The sequence below is a fragment of the Lynx rufus genome, unplaced genomic scaffold (assembly GCF_022079265.1).
Source record: "Lynx rufus isolate CCGP_SWC_20201006 ecotype Redwood Valley unplaced genomic scaffold, mLynRuf1.p SCAF_5, whole genome shotgun sequence".
NCBI classification, from domain to species: Eukaryota; Metazoa; Chordata; class Mammalia; order Carnivora; family Felidae; genus Lynx; species Lynx rufus.
Window position 1 is genome coordinate 6,823,967 of NW_025814867.1, and position 12,863 is coordinate 6,836,829.

At 40.0% G+C, this 12,863-nt stretch overlaps 1 protein-coding gene across 3 annotated transcripts in view; it reads right to left on the reverse strand.

Annotated features, from left to right (window-relative positions):
- Positions 1–12,582, reverse strand: part of SCN10A (sodium voltage-gated channel alpha subunit 10) — a 93,983-nt gene extending 81,401 nt beyond the window's left edge. For all 3 annotated transcript variants that reach the window (XM_047099427.1, XM_047099426.1, XM_047099424.1), the window contains exons 1-3: positions 12,313–12,582; positions 10,943–11,070; positions 7,832–7,912 (exon numbers count right to left, since the gene is read on the reverse strand). In XM_047099427.1, coding sequence (XP_046955383.1) covers positions 7,832–7,912; positions 10,943–11,070; positions 12,313–12,582 — 479 coding nt within the window. The remainder of the gene's footprint in view (positions 1–7,831; positions 7,913–10,942; positions 11,071–12,312) is intronic.
- Positions 12,583–12,863: the final 281 nt, after the last annotated feature.

Sequence of the window (12,863 nt, forward strand, 5' to 3'; positions counted from 1 at the left end):
AAACATTGTATCAAGAACAGGGTGGTAGGAACCAGCTTCTGATTCCTCACTGGCTATGATCTCCTCAAGAATACACAGCATGATCTTTGTAGCCCCAGTCTATCCCAGGGACATTTATCCTTTTCCTTTGGGCTCCCAGCAACCAATGGCTGTTATCAGTTTGCATTTCAAAAATAAAATCTGGAATCTGATAATTTTCATGAGGCCAGGATGCTGAACATCCTCCAATACCTGCCACATAAGTTTCTAGAAATAAAACCAGAGAGGTAGATTTTTATCTCTTATGTATATATTTTTTCAACGCGTGTTTATAAAAGAAGCTTTGTCAACAATTCAGTTCATGCAAAATCTGATAAAGAATGAACTTAATAATAGTGGGCATGGAAATTGGTACAACCTTGGAAAACAGTTTGGTGATATCTCAAAAATTAAAACCGCATGTCCCTTTGACCCAGTCATTCCACTTCTGAGAATTCGTCCCTCACATGTACCCATGTTACTGTGCAAAGATATGAGCAAGGAAGGATACTCACTGAAGAATCGTGATGGCAAAATATGAGGATTATCTTGATTAGGGCCAACATAAATGCCTATTAATAGGATAATAGTTAAATAAACTTGGCCTTATCCATGTAAGTGAAATCTATTCAATTTCTATGGAACGTAGGCTGCTAGGATTTTTGCTGGGATTTCATTGACTCTGTAGATTAATTTGGGTAGCACTGGCATTTTAACAGCTGGTGAGTCTTCTAATCCCTTCCTTAACATGAGATATTGTTAATTTTTTAAATATTCATTTATTTATTTTGAGAGAGAGAGAGCGTGTACGTGTGTGAGCAGGGAAGGGGCAGAGAGAGAATACTAAGAAGGCTCTGTGCTGTCAGTGCAGAGCATGATGTGGGGCTTAGTCCCGGTGACCATGAGATCATGACCTGAGGCGAAATCAAGAGTTGGATGCTTACCGGACTGAGCCACCCAGGAGCCCTGAGATATTGTTAAAGTTATTTGATGCTTCTAAAATTTCTCTCAGTAGTGTGTTGTCATCTTTCAGTATAAATGTCTTACACATATATTTTACGACAGCTTTTGGATTTATTATTTCTACTGTTTTTCTGTTTCTTGCTCTTTTTTCTTTTAAATTATTCATTCGTTTTCCTTTCATTTATTTTATTTTTCTTTTTTTAGCTTTATATCAGGTGCTTAAATAATTCTCTTCATTTTATACTGATATAAATATTCTCTGCTTCAATACTATGGATTAACCCCTAAATACATCTTTAACCTTATAGGTGCTGGGTATAGTTTTTAAATTTTTTCTTCCCTAGAAATTCTATAATTTGAGTTTGTAGTATTTTTTAATCTAAGAGTTTAAAGGTTTTCAACATTACCAAATGGAAAGGCCTTTCTTTTTTTTTTTCTTCTAATTTTATTATTACTTTATCACAGTGTGATGGGAGAATGTTGCCTGTATTATTGTTGAAGTTTTGTTGTGATTTAACATTTGGTCAATATGTACGGCAGTATATTCTCCATTTTTCCGGGAAAATGGAGTTTGATATATATTAATCAGATGTGTTTATGAATTACGTATTCAGGTCATCCATATCTTTACATACTTTTTAAACACTTGGTCTGTCATAGGCAGAAATTAATTATACTCTCTGGTCCTTGTAATGTTTTTGTCTATTTACCTTTATACTGTTATGATTTTTGATTTATGAACACCGGCGCCACATTATGTGTTGCAAAGACACACATTACTCTTTTGGATTATTTCGCATTACAAAGTGTCATTTTCATCTTGTTTAATGAGTTTTGGCTCAAATTTCACCTTCTTTGATAGTCACACCTCATGTCCCTCCCTTCCTGTATGCCTTTGCTTATATCTTTGTCCATCTTTTTTTTTTATTCATTTATTTTGAGAGAGAGAGAGAGAGAGAGAAAGAGAATGTGGGGGAGGGGCATAGAGAGAGGGAGAGAGAGGACCCCAAGCTGACAGAGCAGAGCCCCACGCGGGACTCAATCTCGTGAACCATGATCAAGAGTTGGACACTTAACCGACTGAGCCACCCAGGTGCCCCTGCCCATTCTTGAATTTTGACTTCTCCATATGACCTGGAGCGGTATACTGTTTATTCAACATACTGGATATTGCTTTGTTATGTCACATATTTGTGAATATGTGTGATTTGTTTTTGGAACAGAGGAGTCAAATCCATTTATATGTATTGACATGACAGATTTGCTTGATCTTTGTTTATATAACTTCAAGTTATATATTTAATAGTTTTTTAAAAATATGGTCTTGTGTGACATGTTTGATTTGCTTCTTGTGCACAGACGATTCTAAATTTAGAACAGTGTTTATTTGAGTTGTATTGGTTGCCTTTATAAGTACAAATTCATAATTATAACTAAAACCATGTAGTGCATTTTCCTTAGTACACTATCTATATCTCTTCTTTCCATTTGTTAACTCTCTTTCTTTTCCCACCCACCTTATGCATCACCTGATTGTGTTTAATCGTACGCTTTTGGTCCTTACCTTTCTACTGTTAGATAGAATCATTTTCCCTTCCTTGATTTGTCTACATTAAAGAATACTCTTCCACTTCTTGCTATTACAGAAGCAGCAGCAAGTGAGCGTACCCCGCTCCCACGTTCTTTCCTCTTTCCACTCCCAGTTATTGTTACTTGTATCATGTCCACATTTTCAGGGCCTCTGTGGTTTTAGGGGGTAAAATGCCTCCATCGTCATGTTTATCCCTCTCTGCGGGCATCTCCTTTAACAAGTCCTGACGAGCTGAGTCATTTTGCCAGGCCTCCGCCCACTTTTGGCCTTCCGAGATTGTTTTGACATCTTTGTCCTCTGTGCTTTTCTTTCTCCTTCTCTTTGTTCTTGTATATTTATACCATTCTTATTCCCATGCTGTCATTTTATTGGCGTTCTGAGAGGGTTGGGGTAAAACATATGCATGCTATCTTCCATATTTAACCAGAATCCCCAAATAACTCTTACTTTTGAAAGAAAATGCTTTGCCTTAAAAGTTCAAAATAAGGATAGAGATTTTTACATGCTATATGATCTCAGCCTATATATAGTTAAGAAAACTGCAGGCCCCAAATGGTGCCACTTAGAGTTCCCAAACCAGGGCTTAAAACCCAATTTTTACGGAGTTTCCATCTCCCCAGAAATGTGGCCTTGACTGGTCAGTCAGGAAATTGTTCTCTCTATCAGCACCAAAGAGTCTGTCACTGGGGTCCTCTCCATCCCCAAAAGAAAGGCGAGGTGATCTACATGAGAAGACACCTGCTTTTTCCCCTAGCAAGCTGCCTCCTCTGGACGAGTCCTTTTCCTTTGGTAATAACTTTCTTACCCTCATTCTCCTACCTATAAAAACCTTCTACTTTGTACAACTCCTCTCTACTTGCTAGATAGGCTGCTGCCTGGTTCGCCAATCATTTGATAAAGCCAATTAGATCTCCAACATTATATATATGGAGAGAGAGAGAGAAAGGGAGAGAGAGAGAGGGAGAGACAGAGAAAGAGAGAGGAGAGAGAGAGAGAAGGAGAGAGAGAATAAGCTAAAATACCAACAGTGATTTCTCGACCTAATTACTCTCTTCTGATTTATATTTTTCAGTAGTCTGTATTTTATGCAATGGCCATTTTTAAAAAATCATTTTTTTAAGCTTTTTAGTATGATATGTAATGTGCATGATAAAAATGCACATGGACCATAAATTAACTGTAAAATGAAAGCTTGCACATTAGCTTGGGCTACCATAAAAACACACCATAAACTGAGTGGTCAAAGCACAGAAGTTGCCTTCTCACAGTTCCAGAGGCTGGAAATTGGAGATGAGGGTATCTCCTGGCCAGGCTCTGGTGAGAACCCTCTTCTTGGTTTGCTAAGGACTGATTTCTTGCTATGTCCTCACATGACAGAGAGAGAGTCCTGGAATCCATTCCTCTTCTTACAAGGACACTGGTTCTATTGGATCACGGCTCTGCCCTTCTGACCTAATTTAACCTTGTCACCTCCTTAAAGGTCCCTTCTCCAATACAGTTACTTGGGTTAGGGCTTCAACATATGGGTTGGGGGCAGGGTAGCATAATCCAGTCCCTAGTGGCTGTGTGACAACTACTCATGTCACTAAATGGAACATTATGAGCACCCCATAAGCCCCTTCCCAACTATGTCCTCCCTCCTCTGCCCCAGAGATTTTATTTATATTTTTACCTCCAAGTAAGTACCTCTAAACAAAATAGTTAAGTTCTGCTAGTTTTTAAATTTTGTATAAACGGAATCATACTTATGTAACCTTTTGTGTCTGGCTTTTTGCATCCTTGTTTTGTGGAACAGTAATTTACTCATTTTTATTGCTATACATTATCCCATTTTAAGAATATAAGAGGGATATTTAATGCACCAAAAATTTTTGGACATTTGGGTTGTTTCCAGTTTGGGGCTTTTATGGACAGTGTTCATAAACTTTCTCGTAGCTATATCCTGGTGCCCATACATATTTCTGTTGAGTTTATGTACCTAAGAGTATAATTAAGAATCACAGTATATGTGTGTCTTCACCTTTATTTGAGGATATCCACTGATTTCCAAAGATGTACAAATTTACATTTCCACCAGCGGTATATGAGTTTCTGTTGCTCCATACCCTTAATACTTGGTATTGTCACAATTTAAAATTTTCCTCATCTGATGAGTAGATAATAATCTCTCAGTGCAATTTTTAAGTGTTTTTTTTTAAAGTTTATTTATTTATTTTGAGAGACAGAGAATGTGGGAGGGCAGAGAGAGAGGGAGAAAGAGAAAATCTCATGCGGGGCTCAAACCCACGAACCATGAGATCATGACCTGAGCTGAAATCAAGAGTCAGGTACTTAACTGACTGAACCACCCAGGTGTCCCAATCTCTCTCCGTGTAATTTTAATTCACATTTCCTTGGTTAAGAAAAAGGTTAAGGATATTTTCATATGTGTATTGACCATTTGGGTTTCTGCTTTTGTGAAATATCTATACAGATATTCTGCTCACTTCAAAATTGGTTGCTCTGATGTATTTCTAATTGACTTGCAGGATCAGTCTTCTGGATATAAACACTTTTTAGGTATATGTGTTGCAAATATCTCTTACTCAGTAGGCTTGCTTTTTCACTCTTACAAAGTTGCCTTCTCATGAACAGAAATTCTTAATTTTAGTAAGCTACAATGTATCAGTTTTCCCCTCTGTGGTTAGTGCTTCTTGTGCAAATGTAATAAATCTTTCCCTAACCTGAGGTCATGAAGAAATTCTCCTTTTGTTTTTGCCTAAAAGCCTTCTGTTTTTGTCTTTGACAAAAAAACTTTATTCACCCACCTAGAGTTGATTCTTGTATGTGGCATAAGGTTGGATGTTCAAAGTAATTTTTCTATCGAGATACTGAATTCTCCAGCATCTCATATTGAGGACTGCCCTGTCCCCACTGCTCCGCAGTGCTGCCTTTAACGCAAATTCGATGCCTGTATGCGAGCCAACTATTCCGTCCCACTAGTCTGACTAATCTTACCCTCCACTGCACCTGGTTTCAATTATTGGAGCTTTAGGGTACATTCGTACACCCAGTAGGGCCAGTTTTCTTCTCCCACCTTGATTTTCTTCCTCAAAAGCGTCTTGGCTATCATTTGCTCTTTACATTTTTATATAAATCTTAAGGTTAATTCATTGAGTAATAAAAAAAAAAACTTGTTGGGATTTTGATTGGGCTCGCATTAAATTCATTAGTCATTTTGAGGAGTCTTACAACATTGTGCCTTTGAATCCGGGAATATAATACATCTCTCCATGTATTGGGTTTTCTGTCATATCACTCAGTATTTTTCATAATTTTCTTTGCAGAGATCTTACTCATACTTTGATAATCTTGTTTCTAGATACTTTTATTGTAAAATGCCACTGTAAATGGTATTTTTTAAATTTATTTTTTATTTATTTTTGTAAATGGTATTTTAAAAAACCATTGTTTCTTGCTAGATATAGATATGCAATTCATTTATGTATATTAATTTGTACCCAGCTACCTTGCTATGCTGCCTTGTTAACTTTAATAGTTTATCTCTAGATTATGTTGGTTGTTTTATGCACACAATTGTATTATCTGTAAATCATGGCATCTTTGCTACTTCTTTTCTTATTCTTTCTTTTCCTTGCCTTCCTATGCTGGCTAGGCTCTCCTTTACAAAGTTAAATAGAACTGATGAAACAGACATCTTTCTTTTTTTTCTTTTTGTTTCTGATCTCAAATGGAAAGCTGGCCATGTTTCACAATTAAGTATGATATTTTCTACCTCCTTCAGTGTCATTACCCTTCACCAGAGCACAGCCATTCCCTATATTCCTTCCTTTCTAGATATTTCTAATCACAAGCAGATATCAAACTTTATCAAATGATTTTTCAGCATCAATTAAGATGACTACATGATTATTCTCTCTAATCTATTCATAAAATAAAACACAGGGGCACCTGGGTGGCTCAGTCGGTTGAGCGTCTGACTTCGGCTCAGGTCATGATCTCACGGTTGACGAGTTCGAGCTCCACATCAGGTTCCGTGCTGACAGTTCAGAGCCTGAAGCCTGCTTAGGATTCTGTGTCTCCCTTTCTCTCTGTTCCTCCCCCACTCCCACTCTCTCTCTCGAAAATGAAGATTTTTTAAAAATTAAAAGAAAGAAATAAAGCATATATTGGACCCTTGAACAACACAGGAGTTAAAGGCAGTGACCCCCTGCACAGTAAAAATCTACATATAAGTTTTGACTCCCAGAAACTTAACTACTAATAGCCTACTGTTGACAGAAAGCCTTACCGATAACATCAATAGTCAATTAGCACATATTTTGCATGTGATATGTATTAGAGACCATCCTCTTACAGTAAAGTAAGCTAGCAAAAAGAAAATGTTATTAAGAAAAGGAAGAGAAAATACATTTACAGTACTATACTATATTTATTGAAAAAATCCATGTAAAAAGTGAACACGCACCAAACCTATATTGTTTAAGGGTTAACTGTATTTTCTATTGTAGCATGCATTAATGTTATAATCAGAAAAAATAATTTTTTTAAATTTAAAAGGTGGAAAAAGGCAAAGCTCTACAGAGTTCCTATTATTATACCAAAGGTACGTCAGTCTTGCACTGAGCTAGGGGCACCTCTCTCAGATTTGTTGGTGCAGGATGTTTCTGGAAAGGCCCCACTATGTTCTGAAACTACAGAGGTTCCATCTGCTAACCCAGGGAAATAGAATATTCTCAGGAATATTAAGGGCACTTTGAAGTGTATGAGCCATGATAACATAAATAGCTTCATTCACGGGTAATTTTCTGAATATGTTCCAGAACCATTTGTTCTTCATTCCATCTCAATTTTGCTCCTGCCTCTCAGAGTAAGCCTTCCCTAAACTTGGTTGATGTGTGTACCTAGCAGGTGAATGTGGGGAGTGGGTGGTGGCAAGGCTTATCTGCCCAGGCCACCCCAGACTAATGAAATCAGACCCTCTGGGACTGAGACCCAGGCATTAATATTTTAAAAATCTCCCCCAGGGGATTCCAAGGTTGAGAACCACTAGTCCGCAGTTCTTCAAAGCTGAAAATCACATGTGTGTTTATGAACCAAAGTCCACAGAAGAAGGAAGTATCTAACCATCATAAAGTCTGCAATACTCAAACGAGACCAGCAGGAAAAAGACAAGAAGAAAAGCCACCAAGTGAAGGAAGAGACGAAGAGGACAGAAAGAGGAGGCACAGGAAGGACAGTGACAGCAAATCTACTTACTCAATTCTCTCTGGAAGCTCGGTTTGGGTCATGCCCACACAATTGACCAAAATAGTGACCGTAATAAATAAACTGAACCACCTGAGAGGGCTGCGTTAAGGAAAAGCTGAGAGTCGCCATGTTTCTCTGACATCATCCATGATCACCTTGACACTGAACTACTAAATTCATAGCTTTTAGCTAGGATCAGCTTTATGGTCTTGTCACATAGCAAGTGCTGGCATTTACTGAGTGCCTATCCTGGGCTGGCTACTTCATTCACATTATTTCTAATACAATTGGACCTATAGGGAGCTATTCTATCTACACGTTGGAACTAAGAAAATGGGCTGAAAAGGCTTAAATAACTTTTCCTAGGTCATACAGCCAGTCAACCATGGTCCTGAGATGTGACCTCAGACTGTTTGATAACAGAACCCTGAGCAAGAAGGAAGGAAACAAGAATCCTTTCTCCAAAATGGCCTGCTGCCCAGACACCTTCATTTCACTATACAATATATTCTGGAATTACATCCAGCCAATGCCTCTTTTTTTCCCAAAAGATAAAGAAAATACTCCTAAGAAGTTAGAGGTAAAGGGAAGGTTACCAGCTTTCATGGGAATTAATTCAGTCAGGTTGTTTTCCTGACTTAGCTGAGATCAGTCACACTGAGGAAACAGACCTCTGGCTAGGAATGGTGGGGGCAGGCACAGGAAGGAAAATGCTGGATCCAGGAGAAAATTCCAGAGAGGAAATTTCCAGGAGAAAATTCCAGATGGAATCAAGCTGTGGTAGACAACTCTGTACAAACAGAGAGAAGCATTTTCGAGGTTGCACCAAGGGACTACCACAAAGGGAAGGAGGAGATAGTGAGGAAGGCGAGTGGAAAGGGGTAAATAGATGGAAAGAAAGGTTGGTAGAGAAAACCCAGAGATAAATTTCTCCCATTGGACATTTTTCTCAGGACTAGCGTGGGTTCCTAACAATTACTTCCTAAAGAAAAACAAAGCCCAAAGATAAGCTTGACCTACAGAGAGAGTGAACGACTCATCTTTCATCATTTCAGTTTGAGCAGAAGTATTTAAAGCTATTTTAGTTTTCTGTAAATGTCTTTAATGTGCCCTGTTTTACAGTTACTTAGGAACACATCTATTCTGAAAAGGGAAATTCTGCTAATTAAACCATATTTTCCTGTTGACTTGCAATTAAATTAAGAAATGTGTTCACATGGGGGGAAAATGTTAACTCAAGGATTAAATTAAAATTGTATCTCCAACTCCACAAACCTTTAAAAGTAATGTATTAGGTATAATGTTACTTGTGGAAACATGCATAGAAAATTTGATTAGAATTACAGTTTTGGTGAGATATTAATAATAAGACACGGAGAATTCCATAGCTTGAAGAATATCTTTTGGGAGTGGAGCTACCAAGTTCATAAGATTTAAATATATAAATGCAGGCTTTTGTGAGAAGGAGACTCTCAACGGCTTTTCTGTCCAGCTATGACTCCATCCAGCAATTATGATTCATCAAATCTCAAGATGAAAAGAATATTCACTGGTCACTTGGCTCTTTAAAGGGATTTTATTTCTAATTAGCTGTTTCTTACACCTAATTAAGATGTAACTCAACCAGGATGCGTGGAGAGGAGTTTGTATATTTGACGTTTTTCTTTATTTGTAGTTTTTATGTAATTGGATATGTATTTAAAAAAAAAACACCCAAGTAGAGATGACATACTGAGCGAATAAATTACCTCAGTTCATTTCCATTAACTGCCTACGTACTTATCGCTGATACTGTTCTAGGCAGGATGCAGGCTGGACCTCTTAACTGGCTGTGTGACCTTGGACAATTTATTTAATGCCTTTGAATAATAGTTTCATCATCTGTAAAATGGGGATGCTAGTCCCTTCTTCAAAGATTTCTGTACCTGTGACCGTGATGATGCTTAGGAGGTATTTAGCAAATGGTAGCCTACTGTTACCATTACGTATCCTTATATAGGATCAGAAAATCCAAGACTGAATTAAGAAAATATAACTCCCACCGCGTGGCCACGAAGGCAAAGAAAATACAATGCAAGTACACGGAGCAGCAAAGTTTCACACTGAGAGGAGTCCTTGCCAGTTACCCGCTCGCTGAGCGCTGTCCAGCAATCCAGCAAGCTGCCCCAGAATGGCAGGGAGAGAGCTCCTTTTACTGGAGTCTCCCAAGAAGAGGCTGGCTACCATCTGTCAGGCAGCTGAGGCAAGGCTGTTCTTGCAAATCAACCTCCTGGAAGCCAGGGCTGAATTTGTCATTAGGAACTTCCAATTTGGACAGTCACCAGGGAAGATCCTTGGAAACCGAGCCAAAGTGTCTTTTTTGACCTAGTTTGGCTTGCCTTGAAAAACAAAACAAAATAAACCAAAAACTGAAGGCAGATTCTGGAGCTACCTAAAAGCAGTTAATAAAACACAGACATTTGACTGATTTGTCTCTAACCATTACCATATTCCCCAGTGACATGAACGTTGGACTATTGACATTTTTTTGGTCTACTGACCTTTTTAACCTGCTTGCAGTTTGGGGGTAGCTTGGGATGTTGGCCGTGCCCCATGACCAATGTGGTCCCCCTGAGACAATCTATGCTCCACCCACTGTGGTCTGTCCTCTTTGTCCTCTGGCATGTCTTGTTTTTTTGCCCAATAAACAGCTACTTCCCAGCACGGCTAAGGCACAGAGTAACAACCCATGCTTATCTCATCTGCCCAAAGAACCCTCAGGGCCTTCTGACTGGTTATTATGTCGTGAGACGAGCAGGCCTCATATGGCAAAAATGTGCCTGGCTTTGCATCAGCAAAGCTCCTTCATAAGGAGGACATTTTTGGGGTCGTGCGTGCATAGGTGTGTCCCAACTAGTTTAGGTGAACCCAAACCCACCTGTGGCTTGCGTGAGCACCTCCTCTGTCTTGGGACTGCTATTGAACACGTTAAAGCCACAAACACTTTTTCCTTCCAATTTAATGATTTCATTGTTTCAGGATTCCATTAGAGAAAACCTCTATTGCTAACCTCTGAAGAAGGTACTGGACACGGGGCGAAGCCTGATTCTAAAAGGAATCACGTGGAAGAAGCAACAGTGCAAAGGATATGAGTGGACAGACACTTTGATGGCTGTTCTTCTGATCAGGTTGAAAGGACTGAATAACCACAGGGCCCGAGTTGCACTAAACCGAGAAATGGTCCTCCCTTTGTTCAGCACCATAAACGTCTACAACAAAACAAAGCAGAAGGACCTACAGTGAGAAGCATGGTCTTCACACAACCAGGTTTTTAAGCATGCATGTTGTCATCTCGGGCTTGTGAGCAAGAAGGGTTCTGGGAACCATGCATCCATCAGTGGAGAGCCAAGTGGAAGGGTAGAGTTGGAAGGGATCAGGGATAAAGAGCCATATCCTCACCTTCCTAGCAAGACCCCAGTCCCCATGGGTGACTGTGCATCAGGATGAGCCCATTAATAGTGCCCAATGGGCAGGCAGCTGACCTGGGGCTGGTAGGATGCATCAGGCCCATAGCCAGGATTCTGGCAGCAGGAAGGTGGGTCTGGCTGCATTACATTCCTCTTCTGATCAGTGGATCATCCCTGGTGCTGGGGTACTCCCTCTACTCTCCATTTTCTAGGTCTCGCTTTTGAAACCCTCCACTGGTTCCCTGTGAGCATCTGGGAAGGTAAGGGCTCTTGGCCCATGAGAGGAGGGAGAAAGACATTCCAGTGCCTTTTCATTTTCTCTGTAGACCATATTTGAGATGGCTAATTCGTGTCCCTCAACTCCCAAACATGCACACATTTTTTTTTTTTTGGCTGTGTGGAACATCTAAGACACAATACAAAGAGGGAAATTGTCATGAAGCAGCTCTTACTTAAACTAGTGGTTCTCAAATGTTTTGATTTCAGGACCCTTTAACACTCTCAAAAATTATTGAGGGCCCCAAGGAGTTTTTGTTACTGTTTATACCCTTTTGCTTATACTGCGTGTGTGAGTGTGTGTGTGTGTGTGTGTGTGTGTGTGTGTGTTACCCCCAAACCCACTGAAACGGTTTGGGGAACCCTAGGCGTTCTGAGATAATACTTTGAGGACCACTGGTTTAAACCATCCTAATTTCTGTTCCCCTTCCATACTCTACCCCCACCTGCAACCTCAGGATCTCTGCTCCCCACTTGCAAAGAGACCCAACAGGAGATCCTAGGCCAGTGGTCATCCAAGAGAATAGCCAGCTTCCTCTGAAAAATTTACAGCAATTGTTGCTTTTGAGGATTTGAGTTTAATTAGCCTCTCCCATAAATATTATAAAAATGCAAAGAGTGTCAAAGAGATGAGTTGGATATATTTGTCATTAACTGAGTCTAGCTGATAGCCACATCATCCAGGTGCAGGAGAACTCCCTAGGCTGAGTGGGGCAGAGGCTTCCTCTCCCAGAACTGAGAACAGCCTTTCAAGCCAGTCACCCTTACCCGGTGTGTGCTGTAGAAGGGGTCCAGATCCTCCAGGGGCTCCCCAACCAGCTCTGCAGGGAGATCACCATAGAACTTGGGCAGCTGGTTGCAAGCTTTCAAGTCTAGCTGGGGCCGAGGCTTCTCTTCTTGGTCCTTCTGCTCTCTGTGCTTATCTTTGGCTTTCTTTGCTGCCTGCTTGGCAGTAATTCGCTTTTCAATCTCCACCAGGGACTCTGGAGTGAATCGACGGAAGTTGGTAGTTTCCAGGGACCCAAAGGGGAATGCCATCTTCTCATTCTTTTTCAGGAAGAATTTATACTCTTATGAGAGTGGATATCACCACAGAGAGGTAACAGCCTGCCCACTGGCCCTCTCCCTCCAGTTCTTTCCTAACTGACACGTTGTTGCTAGAACAGCCTCCTGACCCAGTTCCTTCCTCAGTAACTCACACTGAGCTCTCCCCAGAGCCTTACTGCCCTGTGGAACTCTTGGGAGACTGTTTATTCCATCCTCCTCCAGGCATCTCAGGATCAAGCTATGCCCTCCATGAGCTTATAAAGCATTACTCC